Source organism: Stigmatopora nigra, chromosome 1 (assembly GCF_051989575.1).
Source record: "Stigmatopora nigra isolate UIUO_SnigA chromosome 1, RoL_Snig_1.1, whole genome shotgun sequence".
In the NCBI taxonomy this organism is placed as follows: Eukaryota; Metazoa; Chordata; class Actinopteri; order Syngnathiformes; family Syngnathidae; genus Stigmatopora; species Stigmatopora nigra.
Genome location: NC_135508.1, coordinates 679503 through 701440, shown reverse-complemented (window position 1 = coordinate 701440; position 21938 = coordinate 679503). Strand labels below are relative to the sequence as shown.

Sequence of the window (21938 nt, the reverse complement as noted above, 5' to 3'; positions counted from 1 at the left end):
AATTAAAATCTGTAAAATTCGAGATCGACAAAAATCTCAGCATTTTCAAAACTTCCAAAAATTCCCAAAACAGCCGAACGAAATACCCACAAAAACGCCAAATATCTCCCCCCCCCCCCCCCGTCAACTTAAGAACACCCGCATTAAAAAAAAAACTGGAATCAGCAAAATCCACGATCGACAAACAACTCAGCCTTTTAAAAATCCCCCAAAACTCCCAAACAAAACACATAAAAACCCCAAATATCTCCCCCCTACCCCATAGAACACCCAAACAATTCCCACCCCAAAAAAACAACCCACAAATAAAACAACATCAAAACTCAATGCATTTCCAAGCCTTAAAATCCCCTCATTCACCTCCATATTAAACCCCCACTGTAAAAAATGTCACCCGCGCTCCAAAAAATCAAAAATCCAACCCTTTCCTCCATCCACACCACAACTACAATTCAACACTTTTTATATTTTCCCCATCTCATCCACTCCAACCAAAGGTCACCAAATCCCCTCATTCACCTCCATATTAAACCCCCCACTCTAAAAAATGTCACCCTTTCTCCCAAAAATCAAAAATCCAACCCTTTCCTCCATCCACATCACCAACAACAAGTCAACATTTTTTATTTTTTTCCCATCCCGTCCGTCCACCCAAGCCAAAGGTCAGCAAACGTCGTTAGCGTAGTTAGCGGCGTTAGCGGGTGAGTCGGAATGGGGTGGTACCTGCGCCCATGGCCAACACGTGCATGTTTTCAAACTCCAGCGTGGTGTACGCCGGGTCCAGGGCCTCGCTATAGTCCGCCATGTCCATGTCTGCCAGCGTCCTGCCGTCCTGCCTTGCTCCCTGCCGTCCTGACACTGTGACGGGATGGCTCATCCGGGGCCAACTAATGTCAAGCCCCCCCCTCTAACCTCCTCCCTCCCACACCTTTCTTCTTCTACTACTTCTTTTTTTCTTCTTCTGGTCTTTCGGGACTCCACCCAGATCCAGAACCGGACCGCCTCCTCGTCAGGAGACCCGAGGCGGCCCTCCCAGGGGTCCCGGGTTGATGGTTAACTCAAGTCAAGCACTGTTTTGCTTTCTGTCTATCTATCTATCTATCTTTTTTATCTATCTTACTACTGAAGCACCTCGGTGTCCAAGTGGAGGGACGCGGGCCATAGCCCGGACCGCCTCACCCCGTTTTTTACTGTATTGACAAGCAGAAAAATTGGGTTTTCCTAGCGCTAGGATTTTTTTAGAGTTTGGTAGGAAGGGCGAGTGGTTATAAAATTGGGCTCGCAGTTCTGGGGTCGTGGGTTCGATTCCAAGTGGGTCCAAATTTGTGTGTTAGCTACAAGTTTTTGTAGGGTTTTCTTCCGGGTTTTGTATTTTCTGGTTTTGGATTTGTTATTTTGTATGAAGCGGGGGTGGATGGAAAATTGGGCTCGCAGTTCTGGGGTCGTGGGTTCGTTTCCAAGTGGGTACGATTCCAAGTGTCCAAGTTTTTGTAGGTTTTCTTCCAAGTTTCTGTGGGTTTTCTTATGGGTTTAGGGTTTTGGATTTTTTTAAATTATGTATGAAGGGGGAGTGGTTAGCAAATTTGGCTTGCAGTTCTGGGGTCGTGGGTTCGAATCCATGTGGATCCAAATTTGCATTTTGTGTGTTTCTGTGGGCTTTCTTCCAGGGTTTGGATTTTTGGATTTTTTTTATTCTGTATGAACGAGAAGTGGTTAGCAAATTGGGCTCGCAGTTCTGGGGTTCAGGGTTCGATTCCAGGTGGATCCAACTTTTAAATTTGCATGTTGTTTCCAAGTTTCTGTGGGTTTTCTCACGGGTTTTAGATTTTTGATTTTGGATCAAGTGGGAGTGGTTAGCAAAATGGGCTTGCAGTTCTGGGGTCGTGGGTTCGATTCCAGGTGGATCCAAATTTGCAATTTGCATGTTAGCTCCAAGTTTCTGTGGGTTTTCTTCCGGGTTTTGGATTTTTGAATTTTGTATGAAGGGGGAGTGTTTAGCAAATTGGGCTTGCAGTTCTGGGGTTCAGGGTTCGATTCCAGGTTGATCCAAATTTGCGTGTTATCTCCAAACATTCCAAGAAATATTCATGCTAGGCTAACTGTATGCCTCACACTTGGTCCTGGCTTTTCTCCGGGTACTCCACTTTCCTCCCACATACCCAAAAACAAACATGCTAAGCTAATTTAGCACTTTAAATCATCCCTAATGGTCATAAGTTGTTATTTATCTCATTCTGTCCTGCGATTGGCTCCATGCTAATTCGGTGTGTCGCCCCACTTGGTGACCATAGTCATCTCCAGCACCCCCCGCAACCCTCGGTACAGAAAATGAATGAATTAATGATTTTTGGGGGGAGTTTTCTTGCTAATTTTGCGCTACGAGGGAGACAAAAATCAAGGTTTTGGTGAGGTGGGGGTTGTTTTGTGTGGGTTTTTTGACGTGACACGACACGACATGGCAGGGTAAACAGTAGCGGGGTGCCGTATTTGAACAGGAAGCAGAGGGGTCAAGGATCTGCAGTTCAGTGGCGGCTAATTCATTTAAAAGTAGTCTTTTACATTTTTAATTAAAAGGCTGTTTAAAAGTCTTTTAAAAGATTTTTTTTGAAATGATGAGGAAAGCAATCAATTGTTGAATTGATTAATGGCTGACCTATTAAAAAAAAATCAAGAAAAAAGCGCTAATCCAATCAGAAAGCGACGTGATTAGCACCAGCGGCCATTGTGATCAACTCATGTTAAGCTCCGCCCACCATTGCAAAAGATAGAAGAGGAAGTTCTTTTTCAAAGTCTCATTTATTTGTCTCCATTTCACAATAAAACTGTATTGTATTAGAATATTATATAATTAATATATCTAATTATTATTATATTAGATAATAATGTTATCCTGCATTAAAAGGGATTAAAGATTGAAATTAGCCTTTGGCTACAATTTAATATATTTATTTTTTTCAGTGTTGTGGTTTATTAAATAAATACAAAATATATTGTTAAATAATATTAAATAAGTCAAAATATATTGTTTATTAATATAAAATAAATCTAAATATATTGTTTGATATTATTAAATAAATCAAAAAAGTGTTAAATAATATTAAATAATTAAATAATATTAAAGGAATCAAAATATATCGTGAAATAATATAAAAAAATTAAATAATATTAAATAAATCAAAATATAGTTAAATAATATGAATCAAAATATATTGTTTAATAATATTAAATAAATCAAAATATAGTTAAATAATATTAGTAAAAATATATTGTTTAATGATATTAAATAAATCAAATTATATTGTTTAATAATATTAAATAAAACGAATTACATTGTTTAATAATTTTAAATAAATCAAAATCTATTGTGTAGTAATATTAAATAAATCAAAATATATTGCTTAATAATATGCCATAATTAAAAATACATTGTTTAATAATATTAAATAAATAAAAAATATTTTATTAAATAATATTAAATAAATAAAAATATATTGCCTAATAATATTAAATAAATCAAAATGTATGCCCAAAAATCAACAGGAAATGAGCCAGAATCAACAAAATGTGCCAAAAATCCACAGTGAATGACCCAAAATCAACAGGAAATGACCCAAAATCCACAGGAAATGGCCCATACATGCCCCAAAATCAACAGGAAATGACCCAAAATCAACAGGAAATGACCGAAAATCAACAGGAAATGACCAAATCAACAGGAAATGACCGAAAATCAACAGGAAAAGACTCTAAATCAACAGGAAATGACCCCAATTCAACAGGAAATTACCCAAATTCAACACAAAGTGACTTTTTTTTTAAAATGGTTATTATGATGAATTGATCACAGTTTTAAGGTCCTGGGTTCGATTCTAGCTCCCGCAAATCAAGGCGCCAAAGTCGATGGCGTTTTCAGCAAAACACGACTTTTACCGATGTGTGTGTGCACGTGTGTGTGCGTGTGTGTGAGTGTGTGTACAGAGGTCGTGTGTGTGTGTGTGTGTGTGACAAGACGTGTGATGTGCTGGCCTTCGATGGTTGTTTGCTCAAGTCCGCCCGGCGATTATTTCAAAGGCGAACGAACGGGCTGAATGATGCGAGGTGACTGACTCATGGCCAATCTTATCTGGGCCGCCATTAAAAGGCCTTTTTTTATTTCATTTTTTTTTTTTATGGCCGCTCCCATCTTACTTTTGGCACGACTCCTCAAGGAACGGTCGTATACGGCGACCCATCATAAAGTACAATCTGGATAAACTGTCTCCCGCAATCGCTGGGGTTGTGTGATTGGGAGGGGGCGGGGCATAGTGGTGGTGGGGAGGCGGAGTCAAAGTGGACAGGATTTTATTAATACGGAGATTGTATTGAATGAGGTGAAAAGGGTCACTTCCTGTTGATTTGGAGTCATATTTGGGTCACTTCCTGTTTGGTGGCCTGAAAATTAACAGGAAATGACCCAGAATTAACCGAAAGTGACCAATATTCTACAGGAAATGACCTAATGATAAAAAATAAAGAGGAAATGGCCCAAAATCAACAGAAAGTGACCAAAAATTAACAGGAAATTACCCATATATGGCCCAAAATCAACAGGAAATGACCCAGAATAAACAAAAACTACCCAAAAATCAACAGGAAATGACCCAGAATCAACAAAAAGTACCCAAAACTTAACAGGAAATGACCCAGAATAAACAAAACGTGACCAAAAGTCAACATGAAATGACCTAATGATCAGAAATAAACAGGAAGTTGCCAAGATTCAACAGAAAGTGAGACAAAATTAACATGAAATTATCCATATATGGACAAAAATCAACAGGAAATGACCCAAACTCAACAGAAAGTACCCAAAAATCAACAGAAAATGACCCAAATATGGCCCAAAATCAACAGGAAATTACCCAGAATAAACAGGAAGTGACCCATAATTAGCATGAACGACCAGTTAAAAGGAAATGAACGAGTAATCAAAAATTAACAGGAAATGACCCATACATGCCCCAAAATTAACAGGTAATGACCCACAATCAGCAAAAAGTACCCAAAAATCAACAGGAAATGACACATATTTGCCGCAAAATCAACAGGAAATTACCTATTATCAACAATGAGCAAAAATCAACAGGATATGACCCAAAATCAACAGAAAGTGACCAAATGTTTGCATGCATGCTAGGCTAACGGGTTGAACACTCCAAATAGCCCTTAGCTAAATTTTTACTAAGAGCAGCATTGTACATTGAATTAGCATCATTCCTTCTGCCATCTTTAATGCTAGCCACAATGCTAGCCACAATGCTAGCCACAAGGCTAGCCACAATGCTGGCCACAATATTAGCCACAATATTAGCCACAATGCTAGCCACAATATTTGCCACAATGCTAGCCACATTGCTAGCCACAATGCTAGTGACAATGCTAGCCACAACGCTAGCCACAACGCTAGCCACAACGCTAGCCACAATGCTAGCCACAATATTAACCACAAGGCTAACCACATGGCTAACCACAAGGCTAGCCACAATGCTAGCCAGAAGGCTAGCCACAATGCTAGCCACAATGCTAGCCAGAAGGCTAGCCACAATGCTAGCCACAATGCTAAACCCTTTAAAATTATACCAATTTTTCAATGAAATATGTTCCCAAATATTCATACCATAGCATGTCGTCAGTCTGGTGTCAAGTGGTTAACCGAAACGGCCTCGCAGTTTTGGGGTCGACGGTTCGAATCCAAGTGTGTTAAATTTACATATTCTCCCCAAATTTCCATGGCTTTTCTCCGGGTACTCTAGTTTCCTCCCACATATAACAAAAAAAACATACATACTAAGCTAATTGTATGCTAAATTGTCCCTAACTATGAGTATAATTGGTTGTTTGTCTCATTCTGCCCTGCTATTGGACGACCACCCATTCAGGGTGTCCCCAGTATTAGTGTAGGGATAAGCTCCGGCACCCTCGGCCATCCAGTATGAGGAAAAACAGTTCAGAAAATGGATATATTGTAGAAATATTTTTAACTAACTGATATTCCTGACTATGTTATGATTAGCTTTCGGCAGTCCAGTGTGAAGTGGTTAACCTAATGGCCTCGCAATTTTGGAGTCGGCGGTTCGAATCCTAAGTGTGTTAAATTTGCATTTTCTCCCAAATTTTCTGTGGCTTTTCTCCGGGTACTCTAGTTTCCTCCCACATATAACAAAAAAACATATATGCTAAGCTAATTGTATGCTAAATTGTCCCTAACTATGAGTATAATTGGTTGTTTGTCTCATTCTGCCCTGCTATTGGACGACCACCCATTCAGGGTGTCCCCAGTATTAGTGTAGGGATAAGCTCCGGCACCCTCGGCGAGCTTTATGAGAAAAATCAGTTCAGAAAATGAATATATTGTAGAAATATTTCTAACTAACTGATATAACTGACTATGTTATGATTAGCTTTGTATGTCAAAGTAGCTTTGTTTTGCTAGCCTCATGCTAACGCTACGCTAACTCCCTCCCCGCTAAAGTCGGCGTCTCGCAACGGTCCAAGCGAAGGAACTCTGACTGGAGGGCCAAAAGTCAAAAGGCCGTCCCGCGCCGCGTCCCAGGGGGGCTCGCCCTGTCCGGGGCGCGGGTTTGAAACTTCAAATTCCACTTTGTGAACAAAGTCCTGTCAATCTCTCCCGCAGAGCCGACCGACCAAACTCCAAATAGGCAGGCAGGACGGCAGAAAAGGACCTTCTCCTCTACCGCCGTCTCTCATTAGCGTGCCGGGCGGCTAACCGCTAGCTAACGCCGCCGCGGATTAACAACCAGTAGGACGGCAAATGGAATATACGGCTTTTTTACGGGCATTTTTCCCGTCTGGGACGGGGAAGGACGGCGTGGGATGAAGGGAGAGTCGGCGTGGGATATTGGAGGTGAGCCGGTGTGCGGGTGTGTGGGTGTCAGAGGGTGACGGAGCGCAGAGAAAGACACTATCGGTAAATAACGGCGCTTATGCAAGTTAGAGGAGGGGTGGGGAGGGGAGGGGGGGATTTCACTCAATTGGCTTTGTGTTGGTTAGGTTAAAGAGGGTTATGATACCCACATTTTATCCACAAATTCATGTGTACATGGGTAGAAGACGTTTTTTTGGGGCTGTGATTTGTTTTTATAGTGTAACTTGTTTTTAAGGTGACTTTTTTTAATGGGTGTGTTGTTTTAAATCTTGTTGTAGGATAAAGTTTTATTGGACTGGGTTTTATTCGGGTGTTTTAAAATGTATTTAATTCGGTTGGGGGAAAATATGTACTAAAAAGAATGAAAAAACAGAAAATCTAAAAAAAATGTTTAAAAAGGGTAAAACAGAGTGTTTGTATGTTTTCCCAGGGCTCGCATGTTTTTTCTTCGGGTGTTCCGTTTTCCCCCTACATCCCCATTATTCTATATTTATTATTTTTTACTAATTTAAGTGTATATAGAATGATTTAATTTGATTTACGGGGTGCTGCTTTAAATCTTGTAGGATAAAATTTTATTGGACTGGGTTTTATTCGGGTGTTTTAAAATGTATTTAATTCAGTTGGGGGGAAAATATGTACTAAAAAGAATGAAAAACAGAAAATCGAAAAAAAATGTTTAAAAAGATGTAGTGTGTATGTTGTCCCAGGGCTCGCATGGTTTTTCTTCGGGTGTTCCATTTTCTCCATTATCTCCATTATTCTTATTTATTATTTTTTACTAATTTAAGTGTTTTTAGAATGATTTAATTTGATTTACGGGGTGCTGCTTTAAATCTTGTTGTAGGAATAAGTTTTATCGGACTGGGTTTTATTCGGGTGTTTTAAAATGTATTTAATTCGGTTGGGGGAAAAAATATGTACTAAAAAGAATGAAAAAATAGAAAATCTAAATATTTAAAAAATATGTTCTGCTCCAGGCTCGCGTGGATTTTATTTGGGTGTTCCCACATCGCCATGATTCTTATTTATGGATTTTTTTATACTAATTTCAGGGTATTTTGAATTATTTAAATTTTTCATTTTACTTTTTCACGGGTGCTGCTTTAAATCTCTGAGATAACGGTTGATTGGATTGGGTTTTATTGGGGTGTTTTAAAAAGTATTTAATTGGATTGGGAAAAAATATGAAATAAAAAAAACAGAAAATCTAAATATTAGTGCGTGTATGTTGTCCCAGGGCTTACATGGTTTTTCTTCGGGTGTTCTGTTGTCCTCCCACATCCCCATTTTATTTAAAAAAAAAAACAATTAGTTTAAAAGAAAAAAAACCTGTGCTAAAGTGGTTACCGTGTCGGCCTAACGGTCCTGGGGTCGAGGGTTTGATTCCCAAGTTGGATCCTCACTGTATAAATATGGAGTTTGCATGTTCTCCCTGCGCTTTCGTGGATTTTCTCCGGGTTTTCCGCTTTCCTCCCACACACCCAAAAACACGTATGCTAAGCTAATTGTATGCTAACTCGATCCTAGAGAGGAGTGATTGGTCATTGTGCCTCACAATTGGTTGACCACCGATTCAGAGTATCAGCTGGGATAAGCTCCAGCACCCTCCGCAACCTTTTGTGAGGATAAACAATCCAGAAAACGAATAAATGAAAAGTCAACACACCCGCTTTTACTTTGGCGAGCCCTCGCCGCCATTTTTGACACCCGCATTTTTTCCACATATGCACCGATTCAGGATGTCAGCTTGGATAGACTCCAGCACCCCCTGTGACCCTTTTGTGAGGGTAAACGGTCGAGAAAACCAATTCAAAAATGAAAGTCAACACACACATTTTGACACCCGCACTTTTTCCACATCAACCGATTCAGGGTGTCAGCTGGGATAGACTCCAGCACCCCACGCGAACTGTGTCAAAGGATAAGCAGTCCCTAAAACGAAAGGATGAATGAAAAATGTAACACACCCGCATTTTTTCCACGTAAAACGTTTCTCTGTGAGCAAATACTGCGTTTGATGAAATGAAATCTCGGCGGGGGTGAAGGAGTAGCGTTCCGATGGTTGACACACTCGTGACATCTATTTGCTTTGGGGCTAATGATAAACCCCGAGGGCCAATCGGACGCCATCACAGCGCAATCATAAAAAAATACAACAGTACATACTCATACCATTTTTCGTCTCTGTAAAAAATGTACAAAAATACCAAAAGAAATACAAGAATATTGGACAAGCGCATGTTATTTTGAGAGCATTTTTTAGAGTATTGCCTCTACTTAAAGAAATGAATTGGTTCCCGGAAATACAAAATAAGTAGGATAAATATACTAATAAAATGGTCGAATTTGACAATTTTGGATATAAGACACCCCCTTATTGATTATGTTTACCTCCATATTCATGTTTTTAATAGTAATAATGTACAAAAATACAAAAAAATGATTGACTAGCGCAGATTATTTTGAGAGCATTTTTTACAGTGTTGCCTTTCCTTACAAAATGAATCTGAAACCTATTCATTACAATTGAGAACTGCGTTTAATGTACGCTAAATTCACATAATTTGATCCACCATCTTTAATCCTCGCCACAATAAAAGCTTTATAAACTATTTCAAGTCGACCAATTTTAAATAAAATAAGTATTATCCATATTTTCCTCACATATTAGCTGCCTCCACGAAAAAGCTATACCCCGTCCACTGTAAAAAGTGTTGCCAGCACGTAGACAAATTCAAAAAGGAAGTCATTTTTAATTGGTCAGTTAATTTTGGGCAGATTGTAGTAGTTTGTAGTTTCCAACCACACTTTTTACCAAACAGCTAAATACGCATTTTGCATCAAAACTACCAAATAAAAGATTTTTTTTCAGAAATTTCATATGAAAAAATGTGATTTCAACTCGGCATTTTGACAATTTATTTCAAAGCACGTCATGTTCTAAACAAGTTTTACAATTTTTAAAAACGTCGTTTTATTTTGAAAGTAGGGCGCTCACTTCCTTTTCAACGACACGTCATCAGTTTTTTAGCTCAAATCAAAACGTAAAAAATAGTCAATTTAAAAAAATAAATTGCAAGAATTGAAAAAAGGAAATATTTTTATAATATATAACATATAATTATATGGATTTATATATAATATATATTGTTTTAATCTATAACATGATAATATTAATTTATTTATATTATATATTGTTTTAATCTATAAAATATGATTTAATATATATATATTATTTAATAAATTTAATAATATGGGTTTAAATATAATATATATATATAAAAAATCTATAAATCTAGGTTAACAAAATCCACCAAATCAGATTTTTAACATTCAACAACACTATTTACAGTCCCTTATTAACCCTTTCCCCCCATTGGTGGCGCTATTCCCCATAAAAAAAATATAGCAAAGGGGCAATCTCACAAAACAACACTTTCACGGCACCCCCACCCAAAAAAAATAACAATTTTATACACCGTATACAGTACAAAACACTAAAAATCACCCAAAAAATCCCGACAGGGGCCCGCTGAAAACACATTTAACCTCATAAAACTCCCGCGTTTTTTCCCTTTATTATTTTAATTTTTTTTGTATGTCCAGAAAATAGGAATTGTTCTTTTTGGTGCGTGTCAACGTGTGTCAAAAACGTCGGCGTTACCAATAAGTCAACAATTGCATCATTGCAATAAACAGCAGACGTAAATCAATCACAGCGCACGATAAGCTTCGCAATCATTAACCGGCTTTTTCAGGGGGAATCGGTGTCAGCGTCCCTCGTCCCTCGTCCTCGTCCTCGACATTGATTGGCGGACCGACGCAACCACGGGTGGGCGGACTGCTCGTGCTGTTTTTGTCCACGTTTCCAGAACCTTATCAAGTCAGAGTAATATAATATATATACGTATACGATAATGTTAGCCTAGCATGCATGTTTTTTAGCATGGGGGGAATCAGGGTACTTGGAGAAAACCCACACAAGCCCGGGGAAGACAGGCAAACTTCACTATAGTGAGGACCATTCTAGGAATCGAACCCTCGACCTCCGAACTGCGAGACCGACCTATTTAAAGAAGAATTAGCCTAGCATGCATGTTTTTGGCAATCAGGGTACTGAGAGAAAACCCACAAAAGCCCAGGGAAGACAGGTAAACTTCACTATAGTGAGGACCATCCTAGGAATTGAACCCTCGACTTCAGAACTGCGAGACCGACCTATTGAACAAAGAATTAGCTTAGCATGCATGTTTTTTGGCATGTGGGGGTTAATCAGGGTACCGAGAGAAAAGCCACACAAGCCTGGGGAAAATTTGCAAACTCCACTATGGTGAGGACCATTCTGGGAATCGAACCCTCGACTTCAGAACTGCGAGACCGACCTATTTAAAGAAGAATTAGCCCAGCATGCATGTTTATGGAATGTGGGAGTACCCAAAAACATCCCACACAAGCCCGGGGGAGAACAAGCAACTCCACTACAGTCAGGAACCATCTGGGAATCAAACCCTCGACCTCAGAACTGCGAGGCCAATGGATTTAGCATCAAATTAGCCTAGCATGCATATTTTTGGCATGTGGGTGGAAATCAAAGTACCGAAAGAAAACCCACATAAAACCTCCAAACTCCACACTAAAGTGAGAAGCCACCTGGGAATCGAACCCTCGACCTTAGAACTATAAGGCCGACCGATTTAGCATCAAATTAGCCTAGCGTGAATGTTTTTGGCATGTGGGTGTAAATCAGAGTACTACCGGGAAAAAACCCACAGATTTTCATTTTCATTCATTTTCCGATTCTATTTATCCTCACAAGGTTCGCGGAGGGTGCCGGAGCTATCCACACTCATAGATAGTTAGCATATTATTAGCTTAGCATGTTTATGGCAAGTGGGAGGAACAATTTGGGGCGGAGCTTAATGAAATGTTATTAAAGGCAATTATTAAAGTCAACATTTTGCTAATTCGATATAAAACTGATTTTAATGTAAAAAAATAATTATTTTTTACACATTTTAAAAAGAAAATTCTTAATAAATTAATTTAATTCACAACTTTTATTCATAACGACAAATTTTACACAATATTTCATATATTTAAGCCTCTTACTATCAAATATTTACTTAAATAATTGGAATTTTACCCATAAATGTCATTTTTTCATTTAAAAAACGAACTAAAGTGACGTCACATACTTTAATAAATCAAGTTATGATTCCACGCGTCATTCATTCCATCAAATTTAATTCCAAAGCATCTTTTAAAACCACTTTTCCCAGAATAAATACGTCAGTCATCCCGCAGCATAAAGAAAGTTAAAACCAATACTCTAGCCCCCTCATGTGGCCACAAGCAAAACAGCAACTTCACCGGCACCGAGTGACAGTGGGGGGAAAAAAGCAACGAGCGGTTTTCTGGTACCTGTCCCGCCGAAATTGGGCATCCCGTCGTGGGCGAACATCCCGGGCGGTTCGGCCCATCAGCCGAGCCGATCCGGTAGATACCGGAAGTCGAATCGGAGGCCGATTTGACGGCCGTTTTTCCCCGTTTTGGCCCACGAGCGACGGACGGCGAGGCGTTCTGGTTGGGCTTAAATCCTGCCTGCCCGCCTACTCCGGTGAAATTTGCGCATGGGGTCCGAGGGAATAAGTGGTTTAATCCTCTTTAAGGGGTCCCAAACAAATGCTTTTGTGAGTAGGTTCGTCACCAGAACTGGTTTCAGGATTTTTGTCATGTTTATATCAGTAATTGTCCCTCAAAATTGGAAGCCGTTTCAACACCGTCGGAGTGAGAATTTATTCCGAAGGTTCCTGGGGGTGCCGGAGCCTATCCCAGTTGACAGCGAATCGCAGGGCACAAGGAGAGAAACAACCAACCACATAGCATCCATTTTGCCTAGTGTAAGTGTTTTGGGGATGTGGGTGGAAAGTGGAGTACCCAGAGAAAACCCACGAAAGCCAGGGGAGAACATACAAATTCCACATTTGCTAATCGCAGGGCATAATGACACAAATAACAATGAAACTCACATAGGAACAGGTTAGCATCAAATTAGCCTAGCCTGTATGTTTTTGAGATGTGGGAGTACCCAGAAAAAAACCCACACAAGAACATATAAACTCCACACTAGGCAATCGCAGGGCCTAATGAGAAAAAACACCAATCACTGGTAGCTAAGGGTGAATTAGCATACAGTTAGCCTAGCGTGCATGTTTTTGGAATGTGGGAGGAAAGCGGAATACCCAGAGAAATCCTACGCAAGCCTGAGGAGAATATACAAACTCCACACATGCCAATTGCACGTTAGCTAGCATACAATTAGCCTAGTGCGCATGTTTGTGGGGATGTGGGAGGAAAGCGGAGTACCCGGATAAAACCCACAAAAGCCAGGGGTAAACATACAAACTCCACACTTGCCAATTGCAGGGCATAACAAGACAAACAACCAAACAATCATAATTAGGAACAGATTAGCATAAAATTAGCCTAGCATGTATGTTTTTGGGATGTGGGAGGAAATTGGAATACCCAGATAAAACCTACGCTATCCTAGGGAGAACATTCAACTTGCATGATAAGACAAAAAAAACAATCACACTTATATAGCATACAATTAGCCTAGCATGTAGGTTTTTGGAAAGAGGGAGGAAAGCAGAGTACCCAAAGAAAACCTACGCAAGCATAGGGAGAACATACAAACTCCACCCGTGCCAACCGCAGGGCATAATGAGATTAAAATAAACTAATTGTCAGACTCATATCTAAGAACATGTTAGCATACAATTAGCCTAGCATGTTTTTGGGATGTGGGAGGAAAGCGGAGTACCGCAAGAAAACCCACGCAAGCCCAGTGGGAAAATACAAACTCCATACTTGTCCATTGCTGCGCATAATGAGACAGCAAACAACAATTAGTCATATTTAGGAACATGTTAGCATACAATTAGCCTAGCATGTATGTTTTTGGGATGTGGGAGGAAAACAGAGTACCCAGAGAAAACCTACATGCCAACTGTAGGGCATAATGAGATTTTAAAAAAACAGTCAAACTCATATCTAGGAACAATTTAGCATAAATTTAGCCTAGTATGCTTGTTTTTTGTATGTGGGAGGAAAGTGGAGTACCCACAGAAAACCTACACAAACCTGGGGAGAACATACAAACTCCACACTTGCCAATCGCAGGGCATAATGAGACAAACAACCAATTACATTTTCTTATAGGAACAGGTTAGCATAAAATTAGCCTAGCGTGGATGTTTTTGGGATAAGGGAGGAAAGCGGAGTACCCAGAAAAAACCTACACAAAGCTGCGGAAAAACATATAAAGGTCACTTGCTATGAGACAAAAAACAATCACACTTTTCTAGGAACAATTTAGCATAAAATTAGCCTAGCATGTTTGATTTTGGGATGTGGGAGGAAAGTGGAGCACCCAGAGAAAACCCACACAAGCCTGAAAAGAACATACAACCTCCACACTTGCCAATAACAGGGAATAATGAGACAAAAAACAATTACAGTCATATTAAGGAACCCCGTTAGCATACAATTAGCCTAGCATGTATGTTTTGGGATGTGGGAGGAAAACGGAGTACCCAGAGAAAACCCATGCAACCCTGGAGCGAACATACAAACTGATGAATTTCGCAGCTTGGAAATGTGGAAATGTTTGCTGCTTGTTGTGCTCATGTTACACAAAATCCGGGTTAAAAAAGGAGCTTATGCGGGTGTGCTGCCAAAGAATGTGTTTGCAAATCACCGCATTTTCAAACACACAAAAAAACAAAACAACTAAAAGCCTTGATTGGAATTTATAAAAAATGAGCTGCTGATTCACAGGAAGTACCCAAAATAAATAAAAATAAATAAAAATAAAGAAAATAAAAATACAAAAAAATAAAACAAAAAATATAAAAATACAAAAATTAGAAAATTTGCCATTTTATTAAAAAAAATATTAGTACAGTCGTACCTCTACTTATATATTTAATTGGTTCCAGTAATTTTTCATAACTTGAAAATTTAATAAGTAGAAGTGTACTGTATGTGTAAATTATCTCATTGTTTCCACAATCCTACCAATTAAACATTTTAAAATGGGTTAAAAAGACCCAATTTTCTATGAAAAATGTGAGCAAACGCAAAAAAATGAGAAATAATTATAAGTAAATAATTTAATAATGTCTTAAAATAAATAAAACTCATGAAAATGTGCCTTTTGCTACTGAAATATCTCCCTCCGCAGCTCTTATAAATGTAATACCCATGTTTGTCCACTAGAGGGTGGTAAGAGCCATATTCCACCAGGGCCGAAAGTCATCGACATTGTAGTAGATTTGACCTCTTTACTCACTCATTTGCATATTAAAAAAGTTTGCCAAGAACTTGATTTGCATTCACGCAAAATTTCTGTCAATGAACATCCAAACTTTTAACATTGGTTGAGTGGTTAGTGTGTTGGTCTCGCATTTCTGGTGTCGAGGGTTCGATTCCTAGGTGGGTCCTCCCTTTAATATAGAGTTTATATGTTCTCCCCAGGCTTTCGTTGGTTATTTCGGGGTACTACGCTTTCCTCCCACATCCCAAAAACATATATGCTAGGCTAATTGTATGCTAACACTTGTTCCCTAGATTTGAGGGTTATCAGATTTTTAATTTAAAAAAAACGTAAAAAGAAATATTAAAAAAGAGAAACAAATATTAGCTAGTAGGATGCTAACGTGCTTTTAAATGAATAAAAATTTAAAACACAAAAAAGATATTAGCTTGTCCAATGCTAATCTGCTTTTTAATTTTGAAAAAACATTAAAAAAATATTTTAAAACTATAATATTAGCTAGCCCGATGCTAACTAAAATGAATTTAGCCTCAATGAAATGCCTAAAAACAATAAACTCCAATTAAAAAAAACACACAAAAATATTAAAAACACAAACAAATATTAGCTACCGGTTGCTAATCTGATTTTTAATTTAAATATATATATATATATTTTTTTAAACAAATATTAGCTAGCTCAATGCTAATCTGATTTTTAATTTAAAAAACATTAAAAAAATATATATATATATATAAAAACAAAAAAATATTATCTACCCCGATGCTTATCTGATCTTTAATTTAAAAAAATATTTAAAAAATATTTTAAAAAACACAAACAAATATTAGCTAGCTCGATGCTAATCTGCCTTTTAATTAAAAAAACATTAAAAATATTTAAAAAACACAAACAAATATTAGTTTCCCAATGCTAATCAGATTTTTAATAAAAAAATATATATATTAAAAAACACAAAAAATATCTGCTAGCTCGATGCTAATCTGCCTTTTAATTTAAAAAAAACATTTAAAAAATAAAACACAAACAGATATTAGCTACCCAATGCTAATATTTTTAATTTAAAAATATATATATATATATTAAAAAACACAAAAAAATCTTAGCTAGCTCAATCTAATCTGCCCTTTAAAAAAAACATCAAAAAACTATTAAAAAACAAATATTATCTAGCCCGATGCTAATCAGATTTTTAATTAAAAAAAACATTAAATTTCCTTTAAAAAAAACACAAACAAATATTAGCTAGCTCGATGCTAATCTGCCCTTTAAAAAATCATTAAAAAAATATTAAAAAAATAATAAATATTATCTAGCCCAATGCTAATCAGATTTCTAATTTAAAAAAAACATTAAATTTCCTTTAAAAAAACACAAACAAATATGAGCTAGCCCAATGCTAACTAAAACCAAATCAGCCTCATTTAAATCCTTAAAAAAAAAAAAAAAAAAAAACCCCAATAAAAGCCCATCAATCCCTTCCACCCAAACGTGGCCAACAGCCAAACCCACTCCGACACCCCCGACATGACTAACGATGGCCGACGGCACACCTTAAGGACACACCTCCCCCGCCCGATAAGAAGCGTGTGAAAAAACCCAACCCGAACATCGGGGCCCGTAAAAAAAACTGTCAAAACAAACCAAAAATTTGGTCCAAAAACATGAAAACGGAACAAAAAAACTCACCGCACGGCCTCCGCGGGATTGGCCGGTGGAGCTGGAGTACGCGGGCCTCCCCGGGGGTGAAAAAGCACCTTTGCGGTTTCTCCTGAGGGCGTCAAAGTGAGAAAGTTGTGTGTTAGTGGAAGGAAGGGACGGCAGGGAGGGACGGCAGGCAGGGAAGGCCGGCGTGGCCGCTCTTATCTTATTGATTTTCCTAATCTGGGCAAATGTGGGTGGGGAGGTTAAACAGTAACCCGGCGCCGCCAAAGGGGACGGACAGCTATATGGCGCCCGTAACCGTGGCGACGACGCCATGATAGAAACTCAAATAGACATCAAGTTATGATGATGATGATGATGATGATGATGGCACCTAGAAACCAGTCAGCATCCTCACTTTCGGGAAAAAAACATCTTTCGTAAATTGTATTTTTTATTAGTTTGGTGACATTTTAGAGGACAGGTGTTAAAGTGGCGGTTGGGGGGCCAAATGTGGGCCGGCGCATCATTTTGTGTGGCCCGGGAAGTCAAATGAGTTTCTGTTTTAGAATCAAATGAAGAGTATAGATGGATATTATATTTCCGGATTTTCCCCCTTGTATATCAATAATTTAATTTATTAATCATTTTTTCTGTGTTTTTAGTTAAAAAATCATATTGTGAAATGTTCAAAAAGCTCAATTAAACATTGTTTTAGATCTATAAAAAAACGGACTGTTCGGGGATTTTAATCCATTTATAAAAATCCATAATTGTCATTTTTAAATCAATTTTTCATTGTTTTTAGTTCAAAAATAATTTTGTCAAATTTGAAAATATATTAAAAAACCCTAAAATAAACATTGTTTTAGAACTATAAAAAATTAAATATTCAGGGATTTTAATCCAGTTCTTTTAATCCATAATTGTACAAATTTAACAAAAAGTGCCTCCAAAATGACAAAAAACCTGACCTGTAAACACCCCAAATTTAACAAAAGTGACCTTTAGGTACCCCAAAATTAACAATGTAATGACCTATAACTACCCCAAAATGAACAAAAAACTATCAGATCCTCAGAATGAACAAAAACCTGTTAATAATAAATTAACAAGTGACCTGTAAGTACCCAAAAATTAACTAAAAAAGTTACCTATAATTCCCCGAAATTAACAAAAAGTGACCTATTAGTACCCATAAATTTAAAAAGTGACCTATTTGTACCCCAAAATGAACAAAAAAGTGACCAATTAGAACCCCAAAATGAACCAAAAGGCTACCAGTACATACCTCAAAATGAATGAAAAATGATCTGTCAGTACCCCAAAACTAACAAAAAAAGTCACCTATAATACCCCAAAATGAACAAAAAGTGACCTACAATTCCCCCCAAAGAAAGTTAACCAAACATATCCATCCTTTGCTTTTGTATTTTTTTTGCAGGTGATCAGAATTCGGAACGAATCAAGCTCGTATCTCGAGGTACCACTGTAGAAATAAACCCGTAAAACAATTGATTACAATCTATCCTTTTCCCCCATATTAAACGTCTTTATATATTTTAAAAGGCAAAATTTGGTAGTGAAAAGAGCTTTTTTTGTCACATTTGGAGCTCCATAGAATAACAAAGGATAAAAGGGAAAAAGGACAAGCCCAAATGGGCGTGCTTTAAAACCAATACACTTACTTCCTGGTCGGCGGTTGACAAGGTAAACTTCCAGGCCGAAAAGAGGAGCACATTTCCCGCATTTCAAGCCACTCCATCACGCTATTTTTCTCCTTTCTCCTTTTCTACTCTGCCCTTTGTCCAACTTTGACGGAGTTTTCTTACGTCGACAGCTAGCGTCGGCTCGCTATCACTAGCTAGCTAGCATGACAACAAAACGTCACTCGTACGCTTTTGTTTATACTGTACTAACTCAGACGACCTTTTGGGAGGTCGTTATTTACGTTCAGGACTTTTTTACGTTGTGATTAATATTATTTGTTGTTTTTTAAGTTGTTAGGTTTGTTTTAATCGGACACAAACAAAGCAGCTGTGGCTAGGGGCAAAACTTTCTTTTTCTTTTCTTCTTCGTGGCTAGTTTAACGGTGGCTGACTTTTTTTAAGTGAAATACCGCCACCTTGTGGGATGGAGGTGTATCCTCGCAAAAAAATATTCGCCTTATTTTAATAAAAAAAAACGTCTAGATTTAAAACCTTATCTCTCGCAACTAATTTAGACTGCCCAATCGGCTCCAGCACCCCATGACCCATGTGAGGAAAAGCATAAAATTGTATCTATATATATATTTACGCACAAAAAAAGAAACCTTCAATGAATTAATTCTACTTTTTAAATGTGTCTTCCTGTTTGATAGATGAATGTGGGCGTGGCCTAGAGGTTTGAACTTCATTCCAATGTGATTTTATTTATTTTATTTTGCTTTCTTGTTTGGCAAATGAATGTGGGCGTGGCCTATAGGTTTGAGACCTCTGTACAATGTGATTTTATTTATTTTATTTTCTTGTTTGGAAGATTATGTGGGCGTGGCTTACAGGTTGAAACTTGTCCTTTGTGAATGTTAGTTTTTTTTTGTTTTTTTATTATTTGCCAGATGAATGTGGGCGTGGCCTGTAGGTTTGAGTCCTACATAAATGTGCTTTTTTTATTGTTTGCTAGCTGAATGTGGGCGTGGCCTACTAGCACAAAACCTCACTCCAATACAAAAGCGATTTATGGATTAATTTTGTTTTGTTGTTTGCCAGATGAATGTGGGCGTGGCTCACAGCGAAGTCAACCCCAACACCCAGGTGATGAACAGCCGCGGCATCTGGCTGGCTTACCTTCTCCTGACGGTGGCGCTACACGTGGTCCTACTCAGCATTCCCTTCTTTAGCGTCCCCACCGTTTGGACGCTCACCAACATTATCCACAACTTGGTAAGTGGGCGGAGCCATCTGTCCAGTCATCTTTTTCCAAACCTGAAATAGTTGGCTTCAAAAAAGGGGCGTGTCTAATGAGTTTTTTGGGTTTTTTTTGGAGGTGATGTACCTGTTCCTGCACACGGTGAAGGGGACCCCGTTCGAGACCCCCGACCAAGGCCAAGACCGCCTCCTGACGCACTGGGAGCAGATGGACTACGGCATCCAGTTGACGGCTTCCAGAAAATTTCTTACCATCTCGCCCATCATTCTGTAAGAGCGCCCACATTTCTCGTCATTGGCACCTGCGTTCTCGATTTAAAGAGACAGTAACGCGATTGGAAATGTGCTGCTTAAAAATAGCCTGAAATGAACAACCCTAAAATTAGCAAAAAAAAGTGACCTGTAGGTATCCTAAATTTAATAAAAGTGACCTATAGGTACCCCAAAAATTAGCAATAAAGTACCCCAAAATTACCAAAAAGTGACCTAAAAGTATCCCAAAATAAACAAAAAAGTCACCCGCAAGTACCCCAAAATTAACAAAAAAGTGACTTGTAAGTATCCCAAAATTAACCAAAAAAAGGTATCTAAGCACTTCAAAATAAACAAAAAAGTAACCTGTAAGAACCCCAACATTAACAAAAAGTGACCTAAGTACCCCAAAATTAACAAAAAAGTGACTTGTAAGTACCCCAACATTTACAAAAAAGCGACCCCAAAATAACAAGGAGCTGACCTGTAAATACCCCAAAATTAACCAAAAAAAAGTGTCTAAGTACCTTAAAATTAACCAAAAAAGTTCTCTAAGTACACCAAAATGAACAAAAAAGTGACATATAAGCACCCCAAAATAAACAAGGAAATGACCTGTAAGTACCCGAAATTAAACAAAACAATGATCTGGAAGTACCCCAAAGTTAACAAAAAAAGTTACTTGTAAGTACCCGATAATTAACAAAAAAAAAGTTACCTAAAACCCCCCAAATTAACAAAAAAAGGACATGTAAGCACCCCATAATTAACAAAAAATGTGATCTGCAAGTACCCAAAAATTAACAAAAGTTACCTGTAAGTACCCCAAAAATAACAAAAAAATGGCCTATAAGAACCCTAAAATGAACAAAAAGGTGACCCGTAAGTACCCCAAAATTAACAAAAAAATGGACACGTAAGTACCCCATAATCAACAAAAAATGTGACCCACAAGTACCCAAAAATTAAAATAAGTGACCTCTAAGTACCCCAAAATTGACAAAAAAATGGCCTGTGGGTACCCCAAAATGAACAAAAAGATGACCTGCAAGTACCCCAAAATTAACAAAAAAATGGTCTGTAAGTACCCCAAAATTGACAAAACAAAGTGATCTCTGATACCCCAAAATTAAGAAAAAAGTGAGCTATAATTAGCAACAAAATTTATAGGAAGTCAACCAATCTCCATCATTTGTTATTGTTATTTTTTTTGCAGGTAATCAGAAAAAGTAATTACGTTTTTTTGTTTGTTTGTTTTGGCAGATATATCCTGGCCAGTTTTTACACCAAATACGACGCCACGCATTTCCTAATCAACACTTGCTCCCTCCTGAGCGTCCTTCTGCCAAAATTGCCACTTTTCCACGGCGTGCGAATTTTGGGGATCAACAAATACTGACCAAAAAAAACAACAACAAAAAAAAGGAATTGTCATTTCTGGGCCAATGGATGGCGCCACTCCAAAAACCACTGGACGTCCGTCACTGTGAATTATTTTATCTTTTTTGCGTCATTCCGTCTTTTTATGAGCTTTTTTTGGCTGAATTATTCTTTGCTTTGTAAACAAGAGAAATCCATTTTTTTGATGGAATATAATGTGCCATAAAGTCAGTTATGAATGATGCAAATTATCCACATATAAGCCGTACTTCCCATTTTCATGGTTTTGAGTACAAATGTCTTATTTTGAAGGGAAAATCTTTTAAAAAATCATCGCACGTGGACACGTTTTTAAAAGGAAGTCATGTGAGCAGTACAACCAGGAAGTAGCGGTCTAGTTTGTCATCCCTAGGTAAGATAACGGCACCCTGAGCGAGCAATTAAAGGCACAAATACGTTTAAATAAAGTTTTTTGCAAAATACA

The 21938-nt window shown here is 37.9% G+C and overlaps 2 protein-coding genes across 5 annotated transcripts in view; one reads left to right on the top strand and one right to left on the bottom strand.

Annotated features, from left to right (window-relative positions):
- hnf4a (hepatocyte nuclear factor 4, alpha) overlaps positions 1–17059 on the bottom strand; it is a 27935-nt gene extending 10876 nt beyond the window's left edge. Inside the window, exon 1 of one of the 3 annotated variants that reach the window (XM_077720929.1) lies at positions 16959–17059. Coding sequence is in view for 2 of the 3 variants with exons in the window: in XM_077720911.1 (XP_077577037.1) it covers positions 724–877 (154 nt within the window). In the remaining variant the exon portion in view is untranslated. Of the gene's footprint in view, positions 1–723; positions 915–12349; positions 12498–16958 lie in introns of those variants that run through there. The other 2 variants (XM_077720921.1, XM_077720911.1) reach the window with 2 other exon arrangements.
- On the top strand, positions 6725–21938 carry ormdl2 (ORMDL sphingolipid biosynthesis regulator 2). 2 transcript variants are annotated; one of them, XM_077720964.1, is made up of 4 exons: positions 6725–6904; positions 19664–19837; positions 19941–20092; positions 21338–21938. In XM_077720964.1, the coding sequence occupies exons 2-4, from the start codon at positions 19664–19666 to the stop codon at positions 21471–21473; spliced, it is 462 nt and encodes a 153-aa protein (XP_077577090.1). In that variant the 5' UTR covers positions 6725–6904; the 3' UTR covers positions 21474–21938. The 2 variants fall into 2 exon arrangements, with proteins under 2 accessions (XP_077577090.1, XP_077577083.1); XM_077720957.1 differs by lacking the exon at positions 6725–6904 and adding an exon at positions 18546–18623.

Excerpts from the sequence above, each read along its gene's own strand:
- ormdl2 (XM_077720964.1), top strand. The coding sequence starts at position 19,664 with ATGAATGTGGGCGTGGCTCACAGCGAAGTCAACCCCAACACCCAGGTG. Across the intron at positions 19,838-19,940 it reads CCAACATTATCCACAACTTG|GTGATGTACCTGTTCCTGCA; the intron begins GTAAGTGGGCGG and ends TTTTTTTTGGAG. Across the intron at positions 20,093-21,337 it reads ACCATCTCGCCCATCATTCT|ATATATCCTGGCCAGTTTTT; the intron begins GTAAGAGCGCCC and ends TTGTTTTGGCAG.